We start from the raw sequence: 18,547 nt of genomic DNA, 5'->3' as shown, positions 1-18,547 counted from the left end.
GGCTCACTCTGTGCTGTGAGTGCTGAGAGTGTTTCGCACCTTGCGAGGCGTTCGGCGAGTAGGGGCGTAAGGAGGCCATCGAGGGTTGCCTCGAGGGAACCCGTACGCTCGACCTTGAACCACGTCTCTCTTGCGGGTGCAACAGTTTATTCTCCCTCAGCAACGAGACGTTCATCAGACGGGCATTAGGTGTGTTGAAGATCGTACGATTGTCGCGCCAGCGAGCCCTGCAAATAAAACAACTTTGAAATCAACCCCATCCCCGGCAGACTCTTCTTCTTCTTCTTCTTCTTCTTCTTCTTCTTCTTCGACCTCGGCTTTGGCTGCCGATCCTGCTTTGTACCGTGCGAAGAAGGGAACGGGGGAAAAAGTAACCTGACGTTCTTCTTGCCTCGTTCCCCTCTCGCTGCTTTTCTCTCGTGCTCTGGCAGTGCCGGATTAAGCCAGCGCGGGCCCGTAGCATTTGCTACTTCTGCTACGCTCTAGACAGTCTAGACAGTACCCGAGTTATGCGAACTATGTACTTACAGGGGAAGTAACTACACCTAATATTTTGCATACATAATTAGGGATCCATATACCATCATCTCACAAAAAATTATCAAAATCCAAGTCGGACACTTGGGGTCCTTCCCTTGTTAGTATTAAATAGTATAACGCAAGCGCAGGGGTTGCATTCGTCTGATTGGACGTCAATCCACTTTTTTTCATTTGCCATCGCGTCGTGGTGTGTTGCAATTATCGATCGGCCGAACGCGAATGCGAAAAGAAGAAAAATAGTGAAAAGGTCGCTACGACGAGGTTCTACCTAGATATCGTGGTTTTTTTTCAACGTGTATTAATAACACACACGTGCATTGATGCATCCTCGTTTCAATTTGCATAATTTTTAGAACATTGTTAGTCGACTATTTCATTCTAATTGTAATACTATGTATAAAGTAGATGATGCTGCTTTCCGCGATATTGGAACATAAGAATGACTAGCTTCGCCATGTAATGTATTGTCGTTTTTGTCGTGTCCGAAACTTGCGTGTTATACCAACAAGAATAAAAAATCTAAAAATATCGGCGGCAAGTAAATATTTTTGTTTCGACTATTTATCAATTTTTTATTCTGATTTAAAGTGTGTGTGTGTGTGTGTGTGTGTGTGTGTGTGTGTGTGTGATCAGTTTTGCTCCTAACTGTAAATCCGAATAAATTTGTTCGGATCGAAAGCAGAGCCACAGGGGACGTAACATTTTTTCCCGTGCAAAGTCTGGAAGGTGGAAACATTAAATTCACATTAGATACGCGACAGTGGGAGTCCATTTTCCGCTGGAAATGGTTTTCCCGGGGAAGTAGGTCGGTTGGCTAAGTTTGATCGTCGAATTTTCAGGAATTGCTAAAGTTCGGAGTTACTACGGGAAGGATAAGCAAACGAATGACTTACTTGCTGAAAAGCCTAAGAACCACACAGATGATGATGAACATAAGGGCCATGCCAACGAGGACACCGATCATCGTCGCGTCGACGTATTGCAGATTGGGTTCCTCTCTCTGCTCGGCTGAAACAGTGTTCCGTATTGTTGATTAAATCACTCAAAGTGATTTCCTTATGCATTTATGAGAAAAATGGGATTAGAAGAATTTACACAACTCCTGTTATATGATATTATTTTCAATTTTATATTGAACATATTTTAAGAAAGAAAATAAATTTCCATTTCCTTCCAGTTTGTTGGAATTTCGGTAGAACGTTTTTGTTTTGAAAGAAGAATAGAATTTTGCAATATCTATACATATAATAAAAAATAATAATACTTGACACTAGCTCTACGATACATTCAAGTTTCAAGTCATGAACTACATTCTCGAATGAGCCCTGGGACAAAGGAACCCTGGATGCGGCTCGTCAAGCAACTGACCTTATTCTAACTTGTTCCTTTATATTCTCAAGTATTCGAGTTTGAGCCTCGCGGAATAGAAAATAAGGCAGATAGCTAGTAAAAAAGACGTTTCAATTAACGGCATGTTTAATTGAAATACTTTTACGGTGATTCGTTTTTAAAAGGTGTAAACTCCGCCAAAGTCCAATCCAGGTCACAGACAATGTAATATGCTACTTGAAAAGCTAAAAAACCATTTATTTGTACAATCTTTTTGTCGCGGAGTGTACGAAAACCTTGTAAAATCGGAAATTCAGTTAGTCGATACTTCTCGGAGCTGTATTTTTATTTGTCGGGTCAGAGGGTGCATTATCTGCTTGGCAAAACTGTCGGAAAACCGAGGTCGAATTTTCGCTTGAAATTCCGCGTTTCCCTCCCCCCCCCCCCACCAGCGCAGCGCAGCGGCGGCGTTTCGATTGTTTAATCGAATTCTGCAGTTCGGGCATCCAAGTTCGCCGCGTGCGCGGCCGCTTTAATTGATCACAAGAGACAGCTGACGAAGTAATGAAGTCTGCGAAATTGTAGGCCGGAATTCCATTAACAGAGAACACGTCTCATTCTCGCGTTCTCTGGCAATGCCGCGCCGCGCCGCTGGAATCTCATTAAAAAGTGCGCAGAACTTGCTGTGCTACCATCCCCTAGCTATCTATCTATTCCTGGTCTCTCATCCCTCTTTCTTTTTCACCGCATCCTTACCGACGCATACTGTCAGGCCGTCCGGCTGTGTCATCGGGATCTTCTCGAAGATGCAAATGCACCGGCCGTCCCTGCACTCGGTCTGGATCACCTTCGCCTCGCATTGTTCGTTAAAAAAGCACGACTCGTTCACGTTCACCGCTGCAACATCAAACAACCATTAATTAAGAGGCGTCTCGCCTCGCACCGAAGCCAAACGATCTTACTCTGAATCGCTCTCTTTATCGTAACTTCTAAATTATTCCTCCGAATAGAGAACGCAGACCTTAACATAGCGTTTCTTTATCGCGGAAAGGTGTGTCGTTGTTTCAGAGATCGTCGATACGTCGATCAATTATCGCGCGATGCCCTCTGATGCCCTACCATAACTTGAGCGTTATTTGATTAATTCTAAAAAACATTCACAATTTAGAAGTATAAAATATTACTTTATGGAGTTACAATAAAACTGATGGGTAGTGAAAAGGGGCTTATCGAAGAACGAATGCTGTACTAATTAATTCGTTAATTCGAATGATAAAATGTTTTGAAAATCGACAAAATTTTAATGCATGATGGAAGATGAAGAATAAAATGTTTCCAACGCGTCGATCAAGTGACGGGAAATTCCTCAGAAAATGGGGCGACAGCCGTAAGCTTGTGGCGGACAGCGTGCAGCCAGTAGTATTGGCATAGCGAGTCTGATCGACTGATTATACATACGTATATGTATACCCGCACTGTCCTCAATATATCAACCACGAGCTCGCAATTAGGAGAGTGGCTTAATAGCGATCAGCCCTTAATCCTGGATCAAGTTTGCTCTAGTCGGGAGATTTTTCTCGCTGTCGTTGACCGACAGGCACACCGCGCACCGCCTTAATAAACAACCAACACCCCGAACGCGAACGGTCTCACAAAATTGTGTTCTGCGTTTCATCTCGTAGATGTCTGAATTTTCTGAAAAGTTCAATTTTACGTTTTCCGACTTACGCTCATACACGAAACCACTGGAACGCTTATAATTCTAACATTCAACTAATGAAAGATATGTCGATAGCGGGGTTCGAACCAATAACCTACCGATTGACAGTACCTTCCCGGTGCGCCCTCGCGGCCACTCATCTTCTAAATAAAAGGTATGTATGTCATGATTTTATTTAAATTTATATGAAACTTTTCTATGTATTCCGACACTAATTTCATAACAAAAGAAATTTTCAACTAATTCCTAATTAACATTCTGGGGAGAAATATTATTAATCATTTAACTGGATTCGGTATTTTATGGAGAACCAGGAAAAAAATTATTTTCTCCTTTTTAGTGTATTTTAATATACTATGCTATGTATTTATAATACAATACATTTATTATAAACACGTGCTGGAAGTGACACACAAAAGTGTTCGAACGGAACATTTAATACATAGTTATTTAGATTGAATAATTTAAAGTTTTAATAGGAAGTTGGACCACCGTTTGCTTTTATAACGACCCCAAGTCTGTTTTCCTTTGAGTGAACAACTAACTTGGACTTGGAAGCAACTGTTGCAACTCTCCGCGTCGCATAAGTAGCGGTTCACACCGATATACCCGAGTCGAGATCAGATTACTACAATACATTGGAGGGGATATTTTTTTTGCATTTATCGTGTATGACCTTTTTTCGACTATAGAGGATTTACTATAGCTGCATGTTAGAATTGTAAGCGTTCGAATACTTTCGCGTATGAGTGTATGTGTATCGCGAATACAGGATCACGCTGGAAGACGGACCGAAAATGATGGCATGAATAACGAATCGGAGATACCGGCATGTATAATTTGATTCATTCAACACTCCTCGGATAGTCGGATGTCACTTATAATTTCTGACGATGCCTAGGACTCGCAGAGGTCGGAGGCGTCGTTTAAATTCTGCAGGGGATGCTATAAGCTGCGATCCTTCGGCTTCCATATCGCTCCGATCGTAAAACTCGTCTCGAAGGGAAAAACCTCGCACCTCGAACGTGACTAGAACCGAATCGTTCAGGCCTGCATAAAACTATCCGCGAACCTGCTATTTATCGCCGCGCCGCGCCGCGCCGCGTCCTCGTTGTCAATTTGCTTCGGGATTACTATGAAATACGCTACGAAACGAGTGGTCATTCTATGTGCACGAGGGACAACCACATCTTATGATCCATCCGTACAGCAAATATTAGCAGCTAATTTTTACTCTGTCTTTACGCAGTTTAAACTGATTGTCAGTGTTGTGAAACTTTCAAGCTGGTACTCTCTGAAACTTCGTAGTTGCGTAATTTTAAGTGCACGCCGCAGAAAAGTGCAATTTAGAAGGTCGTCCGGAAACTATCATATTATTAAAATATCGCTCGCAAACTTTACAAGAGGATCTTAAACTCTTGCTTGTTTATACGTGCGTTGTACATAATTCATGGAAATACCATCTATCGGGAGAATACAAAGAAAATATTTCCCCAACCGAAAATATTAACTTACGGTGTCCACACTTGTCGATATGATTCGTAGCCTCGAACTCCTCCTTGCACGTGCATTTGTTCTTCTTTGGCTCGCAGTGCGAGCCCGCGAATCCGCATTCCCAATCCTCCACGCATTGATCACCGAACTTCTTCGGTCCCCTTCCGCTCAAATCTGGAATACAAATGCACAGTAACTTGTTAGACGAAGCAGGAAGTTGGCAGTGGACGATGTTTTACGAAATTAGAACTAGGAACATAGGAAATTTATTGTTGGAATATGTTTTGGAGCGACTGTGTGTGTGTATATCACCGCGCGTATAGAGTTTGATCAGGGCGAAACGCTTTGTCAAAGCGAGAGGGTGATCGAACCCTCGTCAAATGATATATTTGTCTAGCGTAGGGGTGAATTACGGTCTGGTTACGGGATGTGAATCCGTCGCGTCGTGAGCCCGGGGCCGATTAATCGCTCGGAATTCAATACTCGATTACAACGTCTTCTGCTGGATCTAATCGCACAGAACGAGCTGGAACAATCCGCTTTGTATCGGTAGCTTCTCGATTTCCTTCAACACTAATTCCTTTTTTCAGTCTCCATTCTATTAAACCCTCGCCGCTCAATTTCCCACGTAGTGTCTTTATCAGTGATCATTTCTCCGAGAAAGAGAACATTTACAGTGACTCGCGTATTAGTCCGAATAGAATATTCATTCGGACGCTCTTTTAATACCGGACCATATTTTGTCCAGCTAATATGGCCATTTGTCACACTGTCGAACGTCCGAACATGAACATTAATGGGAGGAGTTACTGTATACAGTATTATGCGTTCTTCGCACACGGTGCTAACAACAAGTGAACAAGGGAGGAAAACAAGTCCCCTCGATTTTTTCTATCGCTAAATTAACACCTGACCGAAGCCGTTGGCTCTCGAAAGTTCAACAGACCGTGTTCGTCGTCGTCGTCGTCGTCGTCGGGGGCGGTAAAAGAATTTTGAGAGACGGCCATTCGCAAAGTCGCGGAAGCAATCCTTTTTTACAAGGCAAAGAGACCCGGCTTGATTACTGCATTGTCGTTGCATAATGGCCGTCTACTCGAATACGATCGTATTCATCCCCGGAGAAGACGAGCCACTGGCTTTTCAACCTCGAGGCTCGAGCGAGCAACGATGACGATCCCCGCGAAAGACGACGCTTTCCCAGCTCGTTTTGTACGTTTGCCCGACCAAACGAATCGCAAAAATAACGCGGAACGATTGCTGTCATCGTTTCAAGCGCTGAAATCAATTTGGAGAAGTGCAAAATAGGAGAGAGCAGCTGGATTTTGGACCGGTGCCTAGTCGCCGCCTAATTTGCAAATTCTAGACAATTACTGTCACCAGGGACGCTGTAGATACGTATTTTTTACCAGACACAGTACTGGTTGAAAATGTTGTCTATAATTAGATCGTGGGTTCTCGTGCAAAGGAACGATCCGCTATTATTTTATAAACAACTTGATATATCTACATACTGGGTGCTTAAACCGAAATGAAGCAAATCAGTCCACAAGAACGATTTAAGAATAACGTAATGTTGTTTTTGAAGTAACAAAGTCATTAAGGGATGAAATCAATTTGTATTTTATTCCTGTTTCCCACAATCAATCCAGAACATTTTTATTTTGCATAAAGACCCGGACATAATTTGTATTTTGTATTTACATTTGTATTTGTACATTTCTACTTGTTAGACTTTGTCTAAAGTGTTGATCGCGAGTTTGACTCGTTAAAACACGGGAAGGGGTAAAGGAAGAAAATAAATTTCTCGTAAAGCTGTCTAATTACGAGACTGGCTGCAGCTGTGAAAGGAGAAGAAGGGGTTGAAGCGTCTCCGCAGGCCGAAGGCGTTTTCGAAAAACGAGGGAAGCGTGAGAGGCAGAAGTAAACGTCCTCGAGGATCGAGTGGAAGGGTTGTAGATCGGTACACTCCGTGTGAAAAGCTGGAAGACCCCCGAGTTTGCTACCCTGCCAGGACGGCCCTGAAGATGGTTGCTGGTAGTTCAGACTGGTTCAGACTTCAGACTGCAGCAGGCGTGGGACGGCTCGCACGTGAGATCGTTGGCAGAGTGCCATAGCAAAGTGACCCACTTTCGACGCGTAGATTGACCCAAGTGTCGCCATTTTTACTGGGAAATGGGAGCCACCAGAGTAGCTAGAGTTTCTTGCTCGCGAGTAGCCTCCGTGCGTTCGCCCCCTTGCGCGAACGATCTTTCCTTTTTTATTCCCTCCTCGGCCGCGGCCGGTTCTTTTTCAGGTCGTCGCAAGGAGGACAGATCGTTAACTGACCACGCAATTATGCGCGAACAGACGACCAGGTTCTTTGAGGTTCGAGCTTTCGAGCTTGCCAGCTCAAAGCGGAAATTGCGAGTCGCTGGCCACCCCTTTTACTCGCGCACACTTTCCTACAGGACTTGTATATTTTATCCCGCCACACCAGCTCTCCAGGAACTTGATCAATTCCGCAGCACACTTCGCTGACTGCGCTGCTCCTCGCCTTTTCACGTGGTTCACGCTTTTACGAAAGTGCAGTGCAGAAATAAACATTTGTTACGAACACGGCATAGCAAGTCCCCGGCTTACGCGGTCGATTAAATTAATTATTCAATTAACGATTAGACTGCGGATCTTTATGCTTTTAATTATACAGGTAACCCTCCTATAACACGGTAGAAAAGGTTTCTAGAAAATTCCGTGTTGTAGGAGGGCCACCTGTACACACACACACACACACACATTGATGTATTTAAATATTTTTAACATGTCCACTGCTTTAAATTGTACGTACCCATTTTTCTCATAAATTCATCAAATCCGCAAAATTACGAGTTCGAAGCTTGTCGTTAAAGCGCTATAGTATTACGGTCGCTTCGAACATAAATAGCGGCCATTCCACACACAGTCGCGTGAAAGAATACAATAAAGTCTTCGTTTGAGCTGCAGATAAGCATCGAAGCTATCGAGCCATCTGAAAGTATCTATGACCGCGGATTTAAATAGTTTATGGCCGGTTCCAGATCCCGGATTTTCTTATATTATGTGATAACCAAATGTGTGTCGCTTGACACAATTATTTTAAACAATTTAGATGAATCAATTAAGAGATTGTTCCTATAAAGAAGCGAAGTTTATTCGAGTTTACGCGCGGCGTTGAAAGAAGGATTTTACTCCGAGGCCATTTAACAGGCGAATAAAAATCCGAGAATCGGTTCCGGCGCGGCGCGGTAAAATGTGACTCGTCGTTTCCGAGAACTTTACGAAGATAAAAGAGATTGCGGGCTGCTCACGCGACACGTTTCCTCTGAAATCGGGAGCCTGAAGACAGAGTATTATACTTAAGTATACGTATAAGAACGTTCCTCGAGGTTCGATGGAATTCTGTCCTCGAAATATCCCGTCGGAGCAGAAAAGTCGTGTAATTGGTTCGTGTTTTGTTCCAATTACATCGACCCGCCACCGCGCCGCGCTGCGCCGCGCCGCGCCGCAGACAATGTACAAGGAACGCCGACAAGAGGAACAGCATAATCTGTAATTAAGAAGCTGGCAGATTTAAAAATAATCTGTATTCGAAGCATCCTCTCCATTGGAAAAGAGTATTTTCCTCCCTTGGAATTTTTCTTTAGAATCGTCTTTGTTCGTTTCTCCATTCAAATTATGATAAAACGCGAGGTATCGACAGAAATACAAAGCCTCTTTGTCTCGCTGTTCATTGATTGGCCGAGAAAGACGATGAACAATTGAAGAATGATGAAGACGAATCTACAGATTTGATTATACGAAATAATTATCTGGTTTCGAGTAAGCTTTTTATCCGGACTGTACATGAAGGTAGCTGATGCGGTATTATACGGCATGCGAAATCATGATTAGCAAAATGGCGTCGGTTGGGGGATGGGGCTTCTTCGAGTTTTCGTTACACGAGATACACTCGATAATTAGAAATTGCGGATGCACGAGTAAAATCGATATCAGTTCCAGTTCGTCGCGTTTCCCGACCCGACTGGTACGAGAGAATGCGGATGGTTTGGTGATTTCCGAGGAAGCTTCGTCGATTGCCGAATCTCAAGCCAATTTTTGCGTCGAGCGAAAGTCAACTGCGCCATTCCGGTAGCCGGTTATCTTCGTTAACCACGCCAGAAAACGTGACCCATCGTTATCAGTGATTTCCGCGACGCGACGCGACGCGACGCTGCGATACTTTTCAGTTATGCCGGTTGCTTGTCACGGAAATGGAAACGGCGCGGCGCGCGGCGCCGTTGCAGTTAAACACAAAAGAACATATACGTGGTTGCAGACGCTGCGCTGGTGCCACCAAGACTGTTCTACCGTGATCTACACTCCGCACCAAAAAGATAGCGCGCATTATACAGATAAATGGTTTAATTAGCTTTTCAAGTAGTACATTACTCTATTTATTATCTATTTACAATTTACTAAGGTAAATCTTTTCTCATCGCTAAAGATAACTTTCCGCCATTTTTTCTTCCAATGAACATACTTCTCAGAAAATTGTAAACGAGCTTGTTTTATGTTGCTTGGTTAGCGGGGGTTTACGCATTAATTTTCGGCGTTTTATGTATTTCTATTCTTTCATACTTGAACTATAGTCAAAGACGGTTCTGGGGCGAGTGCCGCGGGGTCTGACACAGTCCTCTCACCAAAAGGCACCCTGCCTTCCCCACTCCGTGGCCAGATCCTTTTCGAACAAAGTCTCACTCATTACAACCTCATAACATGACCTTCCCGAACAATAGCTGAATAGACCAAAGTCCCCACCTGCCGCCTGCCATCACCCGACGACGGTTCTGTTTATTTTCACGCCTTCTTATTCAAGACGTCACGTACGACCAGGTACTACCATAAATCTTTACAATATTAGGGGTCGCCTCTACATCAGCCTTTGACTCGATTTAACACGTGTTTAACTCGATTTAATACGTTGTACATTACGTATCTTATTGTTAGTATTGTAAATTACTCCAGCTTCTGCTGAAATTTCTCTTACAGTAGCAGCAGAATTTGGCGCAGTTCTTCAAATTGCGCGCCGCGTCGCGTCACGCCGTTGACGATCAGTTGTCACTCTTGGCCGACCTGCGCACTTTTTTTTCAAATTCGTCTACATTTCTTAAGAAATTGTAAATAACTTTGACACTACGATTCAACAGTTTCGCAATTTTAGCAATGGAACAATTTTCTTTACGCAAATTTTGAATTCTTAACGTTTCGGAATCAGTCAGTTTATACAATATGTATAAACATTTTTTGATTATCACTTATTTTCTTATGGAACTTTCACCAATATATTTGTGGCATTTTTCAATACCAAACTGCACAGATACAACCTATTACTAACTGAGCAATGATATAAATATAATACGAGAACTGTAGTTATTCAACTATATTTGTGTGTACGAAAATTAACAAAATCGGATATTGTGCTATCTTCTTGTCGCGGACTGTAGTAAAACAGTGACCTAAAGCGCGCAGGAAGATCGCAATCGCGAGGAATTTATCGAAGAGAATTTTCGAAATATTCGAGAGCGCGTTTTCATTTGCTTAAGTGGAGGGGTGGGAATGTTTTCTAGGTGAGAGGCAGCGACCGGGGGTAGTTTCTCGGGGCGAACGGTTGTTGCGTGCCGTGACGACGCGACGCGGCGAGGGTGACATGCGACGATACCTATCGTCCTCACGCAATGTTGTGAACGCCCCGCTGTACTTTTAACCATTATCGTTATTATGCGACTTTTCACACGAGTTGCCGGGGCGACTGTGTGCTGCTTGCGCTACGAACAACGTCGATCGTGGATCGGGGTTAAAACCGCCGCGCCGCGCCGCGCCGACCCCTTGTGGAAATCGATCTTTATGAAACCGCCAACGTCGTTAAGCACGACACCTTGTTCCTCTGTGTGTTCGTAAAAATAACAAGAGTTAATCAGTCCGCTGGCTAACCACTCCAACGACGTCAGATACTTTTTACAATCATTAACCACGACGCGCCGCGCCTGAGCCGAGGTCACGTTCCAACGCTGAACATACCTCGCAGCCTTCAGGCTGCGATTAAGTAATTAGTATTATTCATTTCTGATGCTATAGGTTTTGCAAGGGTGAAATTGATTTGCAAAAGGGAGAATTTGGAGTTGCAAAACCTGTAAAACGTTGAAATTAATTTCCAAAAGGATGAATTTGAAACGCAAAACCTGTATCCCATGTTTTCCAATCTTTCGGAATCGATCACTTTATTATTTGATGGCGTTATGTTCGTTTCATGCTGTCGAGGAATTTATAAAAGGAGAACGGCGCGGCGCCATACGGCTGACATTTTTCTTATCTATTATAGAGAATCGCGGCCACCCTTTGCCACACAAGTATCAAACAAGAGTCAGTCGCACTCGACGTATCGACGGCAAAAATTCGTTATCGCGTATAAAAGATAGGAGAGAACCTCTTAAAATACCAGCTCCTCGTGAAACGGATCCTCGGTGCACGAAATTAAATCCTCTCAAAGGAAAACTGGATTAACCGTGGACGCACGGTTTTAATGAAATTGTTCTATTATTTTTTATCAGATTAATTTATCATCATAATTAATTCGTTAAAGAATTAAAATGAGAAAAGTGCTTTTCTCTTATAAATGTGTCCGCACAGTGCATCGAACTTCGTTTAAGACACTCTGTACACTGTAACCGTATTATATACGTCCATTATACCTACGACTTTATTATATCATTTATTAATATCACGAAACAGATATGTCGATACCCACAGTCCTCCGTTCATCAATTAACGTCGGATCCTCGTGAAGACATAATAGATCGATACATATTGCCCCGCGGCCATATCGACATGTTATATAATACATATGTATATGTATGATATGTATGTAGACTTCGCTCTCCAGGTTTCCACTTTGCTACATAGTTCATAGAACCGCTATTAAATTAGCGTTCACATGTACAGTATTACAGAGTAAATGTATTATTTTTAATGGAATTATATAATATTCTCTTGTCGTCTACTCTTTGACGTTCCACGCATGGAAACTCATTTATAAAACACCCGCCCGCAGCCTCCACATACGAGAGCCATGATTTTATATTTTACGTGGAAAAAAAATTCAATCAACTTTGTCCGTTATTAAAAATGACAGCATGATATTCGAATAATGTACGCCATTTTAACACTAAATCTACCGAGCTTTAAAAGTAACTGCTACACACACACACACACACACACACACATGTCCCCTTATGAAAATGACAAGATTGATTTTATTTAGACTTTGTGCAACCCCTACTGTAATACATGCTCTACTAAAGATATCTATACAACCATTTCGTATGAAATCATTTTTATTATTTCATTAAGGTGGAGTGGGGTAAATCCGCCCTAGTTTTTGCAAAGTTGGACTTTAAACTGATGTAATTTCAGTCTGGTATGTAAAAACTTCACGTTCTTGGTATCAAACTCTTGCCACAGTTATCACCGATGAATTAGTATTATGCAGGATTCTAATTTCCCTTGAAAATTATCATTTTGATAGGATATTGTACAAAGTGTCAACTAGGACGTACTTGCCCCAACAAATGGGGCAAGTCCGTCTCTGAGAGTTAAAAATGCTTTCGAACCTTGTTTCAAGTGCTACGGGTTAACAAGCCTGCTATAAAATGCTTCTTATTGCACTAAATTATGTTGTTTAGTTTTATAGTTATCCATTTTTAAAGAAACAAGTACTTTTATGCTGAAATATGAAAGGGGATTTGGTGACATCTATGTCGAATAGTTCATACTAACTTATACTACATTAATAAACACAAGCTAGAGAAATTTCGTTGATGTTATAATAAAAATAACCGATTAACGGACTTGCCCCGTAGACGAACTTATCCCACTCCATCTTAATTGTAAAAGAAAAAACCTGGATTCGGTCATTTCGACCGGCGCGGTGGTGGTGGTAGGTTCAGTGTTAACAAACAGTTGTTCCAGTATTTCCAAATTTTCGTGTGCACCGCGAACGCATAAAAATCCGCAGTTTAGCGGCGACTTCGATCGGCCATAGAGCAATTAGGCGAGGCAGGTCAAACGCGAAATTTATACGGCATTTTCTGCTTTGAAAATGGCCCTCTCTAACAGCCGCCAGTTTATGATTTATAGCTCTCCGGAGGGAGAAAGAAAATTCCAGGGGTGGAAAGATGATCCTTTGGTCGCTTAGCCGTGGCCATTCGCACCTATAAACCGCAGAATAAATTTCCAACTGGATCGATACGTCAGTTAAATGTATAGCATTCGTTCCTGCAACACGCTTAGCCGACCTCTTTATAATCGCGTCCGCATCTCCGCTGCTATTAGAATGATTTCAATCAGAAATTCATCGCATCGTCGCGAATGCGTCATGGATTCCGGTCGATTTTATTCAGCAGGTAATACGATCTGCTTTGTACTACATGTATGTACTCATTTCAAGTGAAAATTCAAATACATCAACTATTAAAAACTTTATTAATATTCGGACGCTCTAAGAAAAAAAAAACGATAACTTGTCGCATCGATATTTCGTTTAATGTTATGTACATATTTTCCAATAAAATTGTTTCTTCTCGTAATGAATGCAGAGAAACATATTGAAATAATTTTTTATTCTTGTTACCCAGTATCCAGGTCACAAACAATGTAATATATGATACATATACTACTTGAAAAGCTAAAAAACCATTCATCTGTTGTATAATACATATACAGGGTTTCGAATATACAGGTGGGAAAAAAAGGGGTGGTCCTCTGTGATAATATGAGCCGAAAATGAAGAATAAAAAAATATTGCTAAAGAGAACCACCCGTTAAATTTTCTCCCACCTGTATTGGAGCATCCTTCATACTTTATTTCAGCCTTACGGCTAACACCAACAGTAAAGAAAATGATATTTCATACTTTGACAGAGGTGTAAAATCTATTTGAAACGCGAATAAAGATTTTTAAAACGTTGTAAGTTGTAACACATCTTTTCGCTTAGATAATCTCGTTCGAACGATCTGTAAAACGGGGATGGATTTGTTCTCGTAACGAGAGCTTCGCGGATAGCTTTACAGACTATAAGGTATTCGATTACTGTTAATGGATCCCAGCAGATAAGAAGATTTCGAACTCGAGCACTATCGATTATCTAAATAGAATGTCGCCGTAGTATAGCTTCTCAGCTATAGAAAAATCGTTTTATGGACTCGACGCGCGACGCGCGACGCGCGACGGAGTGAAATACTTGTACAGCTCTCACCAGAGCGCAGAGTAGTTCTTCTTCGAGTTTTCAGTTCGTCGTCGAATCGAGAACTTTACTTTTTAAAGTTGATCATCAACTTTTACTGGCTATGTACTGCGTAATTTATTGTTCAGGTCATCGTTCGATTCTTAAGAAAATCGGAAAGTCGGAATTAACGAAACGATAAAAGTGCATTAGTTGAATGATTTATTATAACATTGCAAAACTATGCACGATTTGATATCTCTCTAGCTGAATCGTCCTAAATTGCAGAAACGCGCAAATCCTACATAGAATACGCGTATATGTATGTATGCAATCGGAGCGTGTTGCATCGTGCACAAGATTCGTAATTGATGAAAAACGAGCGGCGAGTCGGGTTTCATGATACTCCGTGTTTCGCCGTTTGACAAATGACTTTTATCGGTGTATCTGCTTTTCATTTTTTACTCGATCGTTTAAACGCGACGGTCGCGGTCGCGGTCGCGGGGAAATCTTATGCAACAGATAGTTGCGGTTGTTGCGGTGCGATCAGCGTGCACTCGTCTCCGCGGTTACATCGAAAGCCACGATGTCGAATCAATCGAAACAGGGTATCGAACCTGCAATTCGTACAACAATTTGCATAAAATAAAAATTCAAGCCCCTCCTTCAATAATTCTTTAATAGTTTCCACGTTCTTTTGAATATACAATATACATACATAAATATGTACATACATATGTACAATCATGAGAAAAAAATTCAATGTACGTATAATAATATCGCTATCGGACCGGATTTCTATTTTCCACTGAATCCTCTTCTTCGTCCAAAAACGTTGAATATTTCAATGATTTCGTAGGCGAAGAGCAATGCCGTCATAAATTATTGATGTAATTATTTCGAGAAGCGGATTCGTGCTCTGGAAGACCAGGACTACGTCCTGAATAATTCGCACGACTACGACTCCGCTTCGTCTCGTTTCCACAGAAACGTTTCATGCTGTTGTCGTTGGCAGAGATATCTCGGCTTCGATAATACACGTTCTCGAGCCACACATTGTTTAAATGTTTCGAGAAACCCAAACAATTCGTGTGGAATGAAAGAAAAATTTCAAACATTTTTTCATCGACACCAAAATATAAATGATCTGAAATTCGCCGAAGCACTTCTATTTTTGATTTCAACTAGCACCACGGTATCCAGCACTGCCTTGTATACCGTACAGCTCCCATTCAGCAGGATGATAGAACTTTCCCGGGGATCTCGCGGAGTCGGATCAGGAACGAGTCCCGGTAATTCCATTTCCGCGTGCAATTCACTTATTAATAGCGAGACGGAGCGGTTTCCGTGTTAGTTTTCCGACCGGTTGCCTTTGTCCGCATTGTTATCAGATCCAATTGTTACGTCGCGTCGCGCGTCGGTGAGATGACGTGACTCGCGAGCGACGCTCTATTTGCGAATGGAAATGCAATGATCCCCCGCGGATACGTTTCTCGCTTTTCTTTTCGCTGAAAAATGAAAAATGAAAAATGAAAAATGAAAAATGAAAAATGAAAAATGAAAAATGAAAAATGAAAAACTGCCACGTGTTTCTTGCCGGACTAATCGAAAAACTTCTCGCGACGAGAATAACGGATTCGGAAGGTGGCATGACGAAATACCTGGTTACGAATGGTTCTATCGCGATCGCGATCGCGATCTTCCTTCTCGTTTTTTTCGCCTCCGAACGGTGATCACGTTTTTCTTCAATATAAATTGCCGGAGGATTGGCCTTAGCGTGGTTTCACACGATTCGAGTATACACTCCGCGACAAAAAGATAGCACACTATCAAATTCTCTTAATTTTTGCAAATATAGTTGAACAACTACAGTTCCCGCGTATTAGTCGTGGACAATATTAAGTGGACACTCTTAGAAATCGCATAAGTTGTCAGACAAAAAAGCTGAAAAACATAATAATTTTAAACATGTTTTATGATTCCTATCAATTGTGCAATCTACACAAATTTTTCTTTACTCGTTCCTCCAGCAAACTAATCATTTTTTATTCTTATTACCCGGTAGCCAGGTCACAAACAATAGGTCACAAATAGTACTTGAAAAGCTAAAAAACCATTTATCTGTATAATGTGCTATCTTTTTGTCGCGGAGTGTACAACACCGAACGACCATAAGTTCCATGCCTACGGGCTACGGGAAATTGATTGCAAAATCACGCAGGTAGGTACCAGCCGCGGCATGATGTATGCTGCAGGCGGACCGGACCGGTTTCGAAAGAAGTTTAGTATAAATATTGTAATAGTGTTAGGAAACGCGATGATCGACACGTTCATTCGTCTTCTATTGTCATTTTTATATTAACAAAGCTCTTGTTTCTTCGCTAAACACATTATTCGACAATATAAACACAGCCCTGGTTAAAGTCAGATTGTCCGAAACGATTAAACCATGAATTCCAGTTAACGCAAATGTTTCCTCTAATTTGCCTAGTTCGCGCACGCCACAAGCACACGAAGATCCCCAGCATAATTATCAATACAACTCCACAACTTTCTGCAATGCATAAACACTGTTTCCACCGTGGATAATTACTCTCGCGTTCGTTGTCAAGGCAGTTAATCGAACGAAGCATTTACCGTGACTTCGAAGCTGAATACCGCGTGGAATTTATGAAAAGAAAACGATCGTGCCACAATCGAGTAATTGAAAGTGCCCCCACGATAGTTTCTCAAAGAGAACGAACGGAACGACACGACGCGCGACGCGCGACGGTTCTCTCTCCCGTAATTCCGTAAAGGTGAAGGAAACTGCGCCGGCATTTTGTTGCCTGCACCGAGCGCTCTTCAAAAAGGAAATTAACTCCGAGGATGGCTAACGAACTGGTTTAATATTACTTTACGGCGTCATTGTGCTCCGGACAGCAACGTTGCGTATCTTTATGCAAAATAAAAATGTTCTGCATTGATTGTGGGAAGCAGAAGCAAAACAACAATTGAATTCATCCCCCGATGACTTTGTTACATTAAACACAGCACTGGAATGTTCTTATATTTTTATATTTCATTCAAACCAATTTTTTCATATTATAAATGCGTAAGGATCCACAGTCTAGTGTTACGCAAGCAATGCATTACATTAATCACGTAATCTCGATCAAAGCGGTTTCGCTATCCCTCCGAGGATAATGCACTTCCTATAAAATCCCAATCATCGTGTTACATAATTTAAAAAAGGTCGAGCTATAAGGTGGAGTGGGGTAAGTGCGTACTGTATGGGTAACTATAAAACTATACAATTGATACAATATAGAATATTTAATCCAATAAGACTTGCCCCATTTGTCGGGGCAAGCGCGTTCTAGTTGACACTTTGTGCAATAGCCTATCCGAATGATAATTTTCAAAGGAAAATTAGAATCCTACATAATACTAATTCATCGGTGATAACTGTGGCAAGAGTTTGATACCAAGAGCGTTAAGTTTTTACATGCCAGACGGAAAATACATCAGTTTAAAGTCCAAGATTGCAAAAACCAGGGCGGACTTACCCCACTCCACCTTAATGATTTAAAAGATTCTTTTAGAAGAAGCAATTTTTTTAATTTTTTAAATTCGAGACACGTGGAAACCGGAGGAATCGTTCAATCAACGCGTAGCGTTGAATTTTTACCAAACAGTGATCACTGGAATTTTATTTTGTCGACGAGGTGTATTCAATTTTGCGTCGCGATCGATGTTCAATTCTCTCCGAAAAGTTCAATTAACACGAGCACCAATTGTGCTCTTTCTGCGATGAATATTTAGGTATTTAAATCTACGCTCTTTCTGTGTACTGTAACTTGCCCAATTCATATTCATTGGTATTATTGTACCGATTGTCGACTCCCTTTATTTCTTGGATATACATACGATGCTTAATCTTCCTTCAAACTTGTAAGTAAAATTACCAATTTGTTGAGGTAACATTATCGACTCGTTCCGAGCCGGTTGCCACGCAGCGCAGTGGCGAAAGTTTCAGTGATTATGTTGCAAGAATTCCATGATGCCAGACAGTGGAAACATTTAGTCATTTTTCTGACGAAATCGTGCAACTTCTAATTGCATTTGAAATAGATCGACGAAACTTTCCTGACTTAACATTGAAACCAAGCGGAACGATTGAAAATGTCTATTTTGCAGAAATATGAAAACA

At 41.7% G+C, this 18,547-nt stretch overlaps 1 protein-coding gene across 11 annotated transcripts in view; it reads right to left on the bottom strand.

Moving 5' to 3' along the window:
• Nucleotides 1-18,547, bottom strand: part of Jus (EB domain-containing julius seizure protein) — a 38,552-nt gene that overhangs the window by 8,411 nt on the left and 11,594 nt on the right. For 5 of the 11 annotated variants that reach the window (XR_013010711.1, XM_076440768.1, XM_076440770.1 and 2 more), the window contains exons 2-5: nucleotides 5,105-5,257; nucleotides 2,626-2,766; nucleotides 1,434-1,548; nucleotides 40-227 (exon numbers count right to left, since the gene is read on the bottom strand). Coding sequence is in view for 10 of the 11 variants with exons in the window: in XM_076440768.1 (XP_076296883.1) it covers nucleotides 40-227; nucleotides 1,434-1,548; nucleotides 2,626-2,766; nucleotides 5,105-5,257 (597 nt within the window). In the remaining variant the exon portion in view is untranslated. Of the gene's footprint in view, nucleotides 228-1,433; nucleotides 1,549-2,625; nucleotides 2,767-5,104; nucleotides 5,258-18,547 lie in introns of all 11 variants that reach the window. The other 6 variants (XM_076440766.1, XM_076440764.1, XM_076440763.1 and 3 more) reach the window with 2 other exon arrangements.

The sequence above is a fragment of the Lasioglossum baleicum genome, chromosome 16 (genome assembly GCF_051020765.1).
Source record: "Lasioglossum baleicum chromosome 16, iyLasBale1, whole genome shotgun sequence".
Taxonomy (NCBI): Eukaryota; Metazoa; Arthropoda; class Insecta; order Hymenoptera; family Halictidae; genus Lasioglossum; species Lasioglossum baleicum.
This window is presented reverse-complemented; position numbering and strand designations above follow the sequence as displayed.